This window comes from Heptranchias perlo, unplaced genomic scaffold (genome assembly GCF_035084215.1).
Source record: "Heptranchias perlo isolate sHepPer1 unplaced genomic scaffold, sHepPer1.hap1 HAP1_SCAFFOLD_53, whole genome shotgun sequence".
Taxonomy (NCBI): domain Eukaryota; kingdom Metazoa; phylum Chordata; class Chondrichthyes; order Hexanchiformes; family Hexanchidae; genus Heptranchias; species Heptranchias perlo.
The window spans coordinates 5152640-5163506 of record NW_027139548.1 but is presented as its reverse complement, the minus strand read 5'-3'; the positions used below and the strand labels follow the sequence as shown (position 1 = coordinate 5163506).

At 45.3% G+C, this 10867-nt stretch overlaps 1 protein-coding gene across 1 annotated transcript; it reads left to right on the top strand.

Moving 5' to 3' along the window:
- The first annotated feature begins 765 nt into the window (after nt 1–765).
- LOC137315039 (probable G-protein coupled receptor 139) lies at nt 766–2849 on the top strand. Its single transcript, XM_067979995.1, has 2 exons — nt 766–835; nt 1906–2849. Exons 1-2 carry the CDS (start codon nt 766–768, stop codon nt 2847–2849), a joined length of 1014 nt encoding a protein of 337 aa, XP_067836096.1.
- The last annotated feature ends 8018 nt before the right edge of the window (nt 2850–10867 follow it).

The window sequence follows — 10867 nt, the reverse complement described above, 5'->3', positions numbered from 1 at the left end:
ATTAATGATAGATTAGGATCACAATCATTAATGTTAGAGCAGAGTCAACATTAGTAATTTTAGGGTCGGATCATTATCAGTAATGTTCGAGCAAGAGTAAAATCACCACCAGTAATGTTAGAGTAGATTCAAAACCAGCAATGTAAGAGTAAAATCACCACCAGTAATGTTAGAGTCGATTCAAAACCAGCAATGTAAGAGTAAAATCACCACCAGTAATGTTGGACTAAAATCACTACCACTCATGTTTGATAAGTGTCACCGTCAGTAATGTTCGAGTCGGGTCACCACCCGTAATATCAGAGTAGATTCTCCACCATTAATGTTAGTGTTGGGTCACCACCAGTAACGTTAGAATCGTGTCATCACCAGTAGTGTTAGATCCGAATCATCACCGGTCACCATCACATTACAAAACAATTTAAATTTTATAATAGAAGAGGGAAGATTTCGCCGAATTATTATAAGGACCCACAGGGATCTCAGAACTAGCACATTCCCTTTGGGGTTTCTTTCCCTTCATTAATTTTTTTGGAGGGAATTTCAAGGATGGAAGTACATTATTTCCCGATTGGCACTCCCGGGTGCCCTTAAACATAAGATCTCCCCTCATTTGTTAAGTGACTGTAACTAACGTCAATTTATGTAACCTGTTTTTTTCTCACCGAGGCACAGATTGATCTATAAAGGGGGAGCAGTTATGGATCTCGGATATTCGTCAGTCTCAACCAAAAAGCTGGACGGAATTCACCTGCTCTTCCAAAAATGGGACGGGCAGCAATTCTCCTGATAAAAGATATTTACGACCCTATTCTGGCATTCGTTGGTGTTCCGGGTAAGACATTTTATCCTAATGTTTAATAGCTGTTGACTATGTGACCGCTTTGGTGCCTGTTTGATCATGTTACAGATTCCCGATAATAACCTCATTGTAAAATCACAGAGTCGATAGGAAAAAGTGATAAATATCAGTTCATAGCCAACGAGTCCGGGCTGCAGGCAAGACGCAATTCTGGTCGATAAATCGGAGACAATGGGTGCACGTATTTTCTCGCTTGACTGCAGGAGGGCGGGTTACGCCATTGTATTGCACAGTAGGCAGCTCACGAAAGATTGTGTTGCCTGACTGCATTGCACCGATTGAATTACTAACAGGCACGATGGTCCGAATGGCCTTCTTATAAGCTGTATCCGTATGTGGCTCTGTGACTCTATGATCACTCTGCTTAATGTGGGTAATTACTTGGATTAAGACATCTCCATTTAACAGGTGACTTTGAAAGATAATTTGTGTAACATTTGTTCAAACCACAGCTAACGCGGTCCAGGGAATTGCATCTTGCTGCAAAGAACCTTTGCGGGTTTCTCCAGTTGCCACTCTGCTATGCTGCAGCGCCGTCTGGGATATTCCGGGGTTGATTTTTGACTTTACCATCGAAGGTTAACCATCGCCTGGGCGGAATGCGTGGGCAAATCAGTAGCACCAATTCAGGGGATAACTGATAAATTTGAGTGGGTGGAATCCGTGGTGAAACCTTCATGGCGGTGTGAGCTCAGCGCACAACGCTGCTCCGAAATATATATCTGGATGGATGACAGGGAATCTGGTTACTTATTGACTTTCAAAAATCAACAAGGTCACTCGCTTCCCTCCCCCAATCCTCATTCTCCAGGTGCTCCCCGTTTCCAGACACTTCTTGGAAATCTCGGACCAACGATTTTTATCCCTCTAATTTTTTTGTGTAATGTTTTCTTTCTTTTTAACATTCTCGCTAATGCTCTCCGTTAAAAAGGAGCCCGTGTACATCACCGTAAGGACCAACATTGCTGAACATTTCAAATATATACAGTGAGATTCCACCTGAGTGTCCTCAGTAACTTTCCTCTTCTCCCTCTTTCTTACAGCAAATGTAGTGACAATTGTGATTCTCTCCCGAGGAAATTGCGGCCTTTCCAAATGTGTCTCTGTCTACATGGTGGCCATGGCAACAGCAGATCTACTGGTCATCATCTTCAACCTAATAGTCAATCAGATATTCAATTATCACTTTACGTATTCATTCCTGTCCTACACTGTGGTTTGTAAGTTCATTCTGTACAATAATTGTGCCGTAGTTGATATGTCGGTATGGTTTACAGTTTCGTTTTCATTTGACCGATTTGTGTCGATTTGCTTTCAAGAGTTTAAAAGGAAGTATTGGACCAAGAGAACGGCAATCGTGGTTACAGTAACGATCACTGTCCTGGCATATTTAAAGGGCATTCTTATGTTGTTTTCATATGGACCTGAACGAATAATTAACAATGTGCAGTGGGGATGCTGGCCAAAGGTGGAAGTTTTTACATTACCTGCATGGGAAGCATACAGCTGGATTCAGACTCTGTCAGCCCCATTGATTCCCTTTGCTTTCATAGCACTGTTTAATTCTTTGACCGTAAGAATAATATTAGTGGCCAATAGAGTCCGCAGAGAACTCCGCGGTCACAACACGAACAATCAGAGTGACCCAGAGGTGGAGAACCGAAGGAGATCCATCATTTTACTCTTCACTATATCGGGCAGTTTTATACTGTTGTGGATAACAGCTGCCGTGAGTTTTTCTCTCACCAGGCTTTCGAGCACCGTTTATTTTCAAGGTGATTATTCAGACCCTGGATATATCGCCACTGAAAGCGGATATCTGCTCGAGTTTTTGAGTTGCTGCACAAATACGTGTATTTATGCAGTTACCCAGAGGAAATTCAGAGAAGAACTGAAAACTCTACTGAAATCTCCCTGGTCACTGATTCGCAGATTGGTTAAAAATGAGATAAATTTACATCAAACCAAAGATTCTTCTCATAACTAAATCGAAATTTCAAATCATTCTCTGTATTAGAAAGTCCTTCTCTCTGTTCATCTGAAAAATTGGAGATGTTGGGCAATGATATGATATAAAATAAAATGAAGGAAAATAAAACCTGTTGAAGGTAACTGCAATATTACTTGTCGGGTTCACCGTGGCAACAGGAGCATCAGCAGGGATCCTGTAACGGAATTAGAGCAGGTTCCTGAAAGTTCATTAACAATTCGCTGCGAGAGTGAAGTAATGCTCATTCTCAGCTCCTGTCTGTTATCATGACGTTTAACTTCCTTATGGAAGCGCACGAGAACAAAGAGCCATTATTGCAATTGAGTGTGAAAGGGGAACATTCGTGTCAAGTCGCAGGCACGGAGTGAGCAATTTGAGAGTTTGGTCAGTGTGGGAGTTCGGTGAAGTGTGGGACGGAGGTGTTGCTTTGCCTTGCTTTCCAAATTTGTTCCGCAGAGCGGCGACGGACCTGAGCGTCAGCAGACCGAGATTGGGCATAAAATCAGCAGGAGACCGAGACCCGAGATCTGGGATAAAAAAGCAGCAGCAGACCGAGACGCGAGAGCGGGGATAAAAGCAGCAGCAGACCGAGGCCCGAGAGCCGGGATAAAAGCAGCAGCAGACCGAGGCCCGAGAGCGAGGATAAAAGCAGCAGCAGACCGAGGCCCGAGAGCGGGGATAAAAGCAGCAGCAGACCGAGGCCCGAGAGCGGGGATAAAAGCAGCAGCAGACCGAGGCCCGAGAGCGGGGATAAAAGCAGCAGCAGACCGAGGCCCGAGAGCGGGGATAAAAGCAGCAGCAGACCGAGGCCCGAGAGCGGGGACAAAAGCAGCAGCAGACCGAGGCCCGAGAGCGGGGATAAAAGCAGCAGCAGACCGAGGCCCGAGAGCGGGGACAAAAGCAGCAGCAGACCGAGGCCCGAGAGCGGGGATAAAAGCAGCAGCAGACCGAGGCCCGAGAGCCGGGATAAAAGCAGCAGCAGACCGAGGCCCGAGAGCGAGGATAAAAGCAGCAGCAGACCGAGGCCCGAGAGCGAGGATAAAAGCAGCAGCAGATCGAGGCCCGAGAGCGGGGATAAAAGCAGCAGCAGACCGAGGCCCGAGAGCGGGGATAAAAGCAGCAGCAGACCGAGGCCCGAGAGCGGGGATAAAAGCAGCAGCAGACCGAGGCCCGAGAGCGAGGATAAAAGCAGCAGCAGACCGAGGCCCGAGAGCGGGGATAAAAGCAGCAACAGACCGAGGCCCGAGAGCGGGGATAAAAGCAGCAGCAGACCGAGGCCCGAGAGCGGGGATAAAAGCAGCAGCAGACCGAGGCCCGAGAGCGGGGATAAAAGCAGCAGCAGACCGAGGCCCGAGAGCGGGGATAAAAGCAGCAGCAGACCGAGGCCCGAGAGCGGGGATAAAAGCAGCAGCAGACCGAGGCCCGAGAGCGAGGATAAAAGCAGCAGCAGACCGAGGCCCGAGAGCGGGGATAAAAGCAGCAGCAGACCGAGGCCCGAGAGCGGGGACAAAAGCAGCAGCAGACCGAGGCCCGAGAGCGGGGATAAAAGCAGCAGCAGACCGAGGCCCGAGAGCGGGGATAAAAGCAGCAGCAGACCGAGGCCCGAGAGCCGGGATAAAAGCAGCAACAGACCGAGGCCCGAGAGCCGGGATAAAAGCAGCAGCAGACCGAGGCCCGAGAGCGAGGATAAAAGCAGCAGCAGACCGAGGCCCGAGAGCGGGGATAAAAGCAGCAGCAGACCGAGGCCCGAGAGCGGGGACAAAAGCAGCAGCAGACCGAGGCCCGAGAGCGGGGACAAAAGCAGCAGCAGACCGAGGCCCGAGAGCGGGGATAAAAGCAGCAGCAGACCGAGGCCCGAGAGCGGGGATAAAAGCAGCAGCAGACCGAGGCCCGAGAGCGGGGATAAAAGCAGCAGCAGACCGAGGCCCGAGAGCGGGGATAAAAGCAGCAGCAGACCGAGGCCCGAGAGCGGGGATAAAAGCAGCAGACCGAGGCCCGAGAGCGGGGATAAAAGCAGCAGCAGACCGAGGCCCGAGAGCGGGGATAAAAGCAGCAGCAGACCGAGGCCCGAGAGCGGGGATAAAAGCAGCAGACCGAGGCCCGAGAGCGGGGATAAAAGCAGCAGCAGACCTGCAACAAGAGAAAACTGCAATGTGACGTCACTGATGGTAAGTGATTGGTCGTGACTGTGGGCTCAGTTTCAAGTTAACATCTCGTATATAACTAAATTTTGAAAACTAAACTTAATTTAATTAAACTAATAAATTAAACGAGGTAAATCATTTGATTAACACGAAATTAATTAATTATATAAGTAAAACAATGGGAGAGCTGGAGATGTGTTGCTGCAGCAATATGTGGGAGCTTGTGGACAGTTTTGTCCAGGGCGACGACATCTGCGGTAAGTGTCTGTGGCTCAAGGAACTTCGGCTACGAATTGAGGAGCTGGAGTCCGAGCTGCGGACATCGCGAGATATCAGGAAGGGAGAAAGTTACCCGGACCCTTTCCTCCAGGAGGCAGCCATACCACTTAGATTGAAAACATTATAATTGACTCGTGGTCAGGGATAGGAGGGTGTGACAGCGAGTGAGGCAGGTCCGGCGATCCATGTGGTAGTAAAGCAGGAGCCTCAGTCCCTGCGCTTGTCCAATATATTTGAGGTTCTTGCAAATCTTGTGGACAAGTGCGGGGACTGTGGGGAGGATGAGCAAACTGACAACGACACATGGTAAGGAAAGCCGTTCAAGTGGGAGGAGTAAAAAGGAAGGTGGTTGTCGTAGGCGACAGTATATTTAGGGGGATAGGCACTGATCTCAGCAGCCGGGAGCATGAGTCCCGAATGCTATCTAACCTACCCGGTACAAGAGTTAAGGACATCTCCTCCAGGCTGGAGAAGAACCTGGAGTGGGAGGGGGAGGATCCAGTTGTCGTGGCCCACGTCGGTTCCAAAGACACGGAGGTATATTGGCCTCGTAATAATTGCAACTCTGTTGGAAGAAGTATTAATCAGGAAATAGTCGGGGCATGTACTAAGGGAACAGCTATAATTATGGGGGATTTTAACTGTCATATTAACTGGACAATTCAAATTGGGCAGGGCAGCTTTGAGGAAGAGTTTATTGAGTGTATTAGAGATGGATTTCTTGAGCAGTATGTAACTGATCCAACAAGTGGGCAAGCAACGTTGGACCTGGTCCTGTGTAATGAGCCAGGATTAATTAATAATGTACAAGTTAAGGATCCCCTTGCAATGAGTGACCATAACATGGTTACATTCCATGTCCAATTAGAGGGTGAGAAGGTTGGTTCTCAAACAAGCGTACTGAGCTTGAATAAAGGTGACTATGATGCTATGAAAGCGGAATTGATTAAAGTGGACTGGGAAAATCGATTAAAGGGTAAGACGGTACATGAGCAGTGGTCTTCATTTAAGGAATTTTTTAACAACTTTCAAAACCAATATATTCCACTGAGGAAAAAAGGGTGTAAAAGAAATGACAGCCATCCGTGGCGAAGTAAAGAAATTAAGGATAGTATCCGACTAAAAACAAGGACATATAAGGTAGCCAAACTTAATGGGAGGATAGAAGATTGGGAAGTCTTCAAAAGACAGCAAAAAGTAACGAAAGGATTGATTAAGAAAGGGAAGATAGATTATTAAAATAAATTGCAAAAAATATAAAAACAGATTGCAAGAGTTTCGACATTTATATAAAAAGAAAAAGGGTGGCGAAGGCAAACGTAGGTCCCTTAGAGAATGAGACGGGAAATTAATGGTGGGAAACATGGAGATGGCAAAAATGCTGAACAAATATTTTGTTTCAGACTTTATGGTAGAGGACACTAAGAATATCCCAACACTGAACAAACAGGGGGCTCTAGCAGTGGAGGAGCTAAATACGATGAAATCACGAAAGAATTGGTATTAATTAAAATAATGTGACTCAAGGCGGATAATTCCCATGGACCTGATGGCTTACATCCTTGGGTCTTGAGGGAAGTGGCAGTAGGGATTGTGGATGCTTTGGTAATAATTTTCCAAAATTCTCTGGACTCAGCAAAGGTCCCGGCAAATTGGAAAACTGCTAATGTAACACCCTTATTTAAAAAGGGTAGTAGGCAGAAGGCTGGAAATTATAAACCAGTTAGCCTAACATCTGTGGTGGGTAAAATTTTGGAGTCTATTATTAAAGAGACAGTAACGGAACATTTGGATCAACATAATTTAATAGGACAAAGTCAGCATGGCTTTATGAAGGTTAAGTCATGTCTGACAAATTTGCTTGAGTTCTTTGAGGACATAACGTACAGGGTGGAAAAAGGGGAACCAGTGGACGATGTGTATTTAGACTTCCAGAAGCCATTCGACAAGGTGCCACATAAAAGATTATTGCTCAAGATAAAGAATCACTGGATTGGGGGTAATATTCTGGCATGGGTGGAGGATTGGTTATCTAACAGGAAGCAGAGAGTTGGGATAAATGGTTCATTCTCGGACTGGCAACCTGTAGCCAGTGGTGTTCCGCAGGGGTCGGTGCTGGGTCCCCAAATCTTTACAATCTATATTAACGATTTGGAGGATGGGACCGAGTGTAACATATCAAAGTTTGCAGATGATACAAAGATGGGAAGGAAAGTAGAGAGTCAAGAGGACATAAAAACCGACAAGGGGATATAGACAGGCTGGGTGAGTGGGCGGAGATTTGGCAGATGCAATGCAATATTGGAAAATGTGGGGTTATGCACTTTGGCAGGAAAAATCAGAGACCAAGTTATTATCTTAATGGCGAGAAACTGGAAAGTACTGCAGTGCAAAGGGATCTGGGGGTCCTAGTGCAAGAAAATCAAAAAGTTAGTATGCAGTGCAGCAGGTGATCAAGAAGGCCAACGGAATGTTGGCTTTTATTGCTAGGGGGATAGAATATAAAAACAGGGAGGTATTGCTGCAGTTATATAAGGCATTGCTGAGACCGCACCTGGAATACTGCGTACAGTTTTCGTGTCCATACTGAAGAAAAGACATACTTGCTCTCGAGTTAGTACAAAGAAGGTTCACTCGGTTAATCCCGGGGATGAGGGGGTGGACATAGGAGGAGAGATTGAGTAGATTGGGACTCCACTCATTGGAGTTCAGAAGAATGAGAGGCAATCTTATTGAAACATTTAAGATTGTGAAGGGGCTTGATCGGGTGGATGCGGTAAGGATGTTCCCAAGGATGGGTGAAACGAGAACTAGGGGGCATAATCTTAGAATAAGGGGCTGCTCTTTCAATACTGATATGAGGAGAAACTTCTTCACTCAGAGGGTAGTAGGTCTGTGGAATTTGCTGCCCCAGGAAGCTGTGGAAGCTACATCATTAAATAAATTTAAAACAGAAATAGACAGTTTCCAAGAAGTAAAGGGAATTAGGGGTTACGGGGATCGGGCAGGAAATTGGACATGAATTTAGATTTGAGGTTAGGATCAGATCAGCCATGACCTTATTGAATGGCGGAGCAGGCTCGAGGGGCCGATTGGCCTACTCCTGCTCCTATTTCTTATGTTCTTATGTTCTTATCTGCATGGAGACTGACCAAAGCAAATTGGCAATAATACTGTGGCGGATAAATTCCCAGAGTGTGTCAGGGATGGTTTCTTTGACCAGTACGTTGTGGAGCCAAACAGGGAACAGGCTATCCTAGATTGGGTATTGTACAATGAGGAGGGGTTAATTAATTATCTTGCTGTGCGGGGTCCTTTCGGGAAGAGTGACCATAACATGATAAAACTCTTCATTAAGATTGCAAGTGTAGTCGTCAAATCCGAAACTCGGGTTCTAAATCTAAACAAAAGAAAATACGAAGGTATGAGGAGTGAGTTGGCTATAATAGATTGTGAAGCTTCATTAATAGGCATGAAGGTGGATAGGCAATGGCTAACATTTAATGAACGAATGCATGAATTGCAACAATTATACGTTCCGTTCTGGTGCAAAAACATAAATGGCAAAGCGACACAACCATGCCCAAGAAATAAATTCAGGATGGTATTTGATCCAAAGAGGAGTCATATGAAGTTACCCGTAAAAATACCAAGCCTGAGGATTGGCAGCTGTTCAGAATTCAGCAAAAAAACGACTAAGAGATTAATGAAGAGGAGAAAAATAAAATATTAAAATAAACTTGAAAGGAACATATAAGTGGACTTTAAAAGCTTCTACAAGTAGGTAAAAAGAAAATGCTTAGTGAAGACACATATCTGTCCCTTACTGTCAGAAACGGTAGAATTTATAATGGGAAACAAGGAAATGGCAGTGCAATTAACCAAATACTTTGCTTCTGTATTCACGGAAGAGGACACAAATAACTTCCCAGAAATGCTTGGTCACCAAGGGACGAGTGAGAAGGAGTTAAAGGAAATTAGTATTCGTAAAAAAATAGTGCTGGAGAAATTAATGGGACTGAAAATCGATAAATCCCGAGGGCCTGAAAATCTGCATCCTAGAGTACTGAAAGAGGTAACCATGGAAATAGTGGATGCATTAGTTGTCATCTTCCAAAATTCAATAGATTATGGAACGGTTCCTACAGATTGGAGGTGGCAAATGTAACCCCACTATTGAAAAAAAGGAGGGAGAGAGATAACAGGGAACTACAGACCAGTTAACCTAACATGAGTTGTAGGGAAAATGCTCAAATCTATTGTAACGAATATGATAACAGGACATTTAGAAAATATCAACGGGGTTTGACAAAGTTAACGTGGATTTATGAAAGGGATATCTTGTATGCAAACCTACTGGAGTTTTTTGAAGATGTAACTGGTAGAATATATAAGGGAGAACCAGTGGATGTGGTTTCCTTGGATTTTCAGAATGCCTTTGATAAATTCCCACATAAGACGTTAGTATGCAAAATTAGAGCACATGGGATTGGTGGTAATATACTGGCACGGATTGAAAATTGGTTAACAGACTGGAAACAGACAGTAGGAATTAATGGGTCTTTTTCGGGGTGGCAGGCAGTGACCAGTGTGGTACCGCAGGGATCAGTTTTTGGGCCCCATCTATTCACAATATTTATCAATAATTTGGATGAGGGAACCAAATGTATTAATTCCAAGTTTGCTGACGACACAAAGCTAGGTGGGATCGTGAATTGGGAGAAGGATGCGAAGATGCTTCAAGGCGAATTAGACAAGTTCAGTGAGTGGGCAAGTACATGGCAGATGCATTATATTGTGGATAAATGTGAAGTTATTCGTGTGGAAGGAAAAACAGAAAGGGAGAACACTATTTAAAGGGCGATAGTTTGGGGAATGTCGATGTACAAAAGGGCTTTGATATCCTTGTACACCAGTCACTGAAAGCAATCATGCAGGAGCAGCAAACAGTTAGGAAGGCAAATGGCGTGTTGGCCTTCTTTGCAAGAGGGTTTGAGTACAGGAGTAAGGATGTCTTACTGCAGTTACACAGGGCCTCGGTGTATTGAGTGCAGTTTTGTTCTCCTTACAGAGGAAAGGATATACTTGCCATAGAGGGAATTCAGCGAAGGTTCACCAGACTCATTCTTGGGATGGCAGGAATGTCGTTTGAGGAAAGATTGGGTCGACTCGGCCTTATTAACTCATGATTAAAAGACTGAGAGTGGATGTCACTGAAACATATTAAGTTCTGACAGGGCTAGAACGACTTGAGGCAGGGAGGATGTTTCCCCTGGCTGTGGGTGGGCATTCAGAACGATGGGTCACAGTCTCAGGATACGGGGTAAATCATTTAGGACTGAGATAAGGAGAAATTTCTTCACTCTCAGAGTGGTGAACCTATGGAATTCTCTGCCTTAGAAGGCTGAGGGGGCCAAGTCACTGAATATGTTTAAGAAGGAGCGAGGTAGATTTCTGGATACAGAAGGCATCAAGGGGTATGGGGAGAGATCTGGAGTATGGTATTGAGATAGAGAATCAGTCATGATCACATTGAATGGCGGAACAGGTTCGAAGGGCCGAATGGCCTACTCCTGCTCCTATTTTCTATGT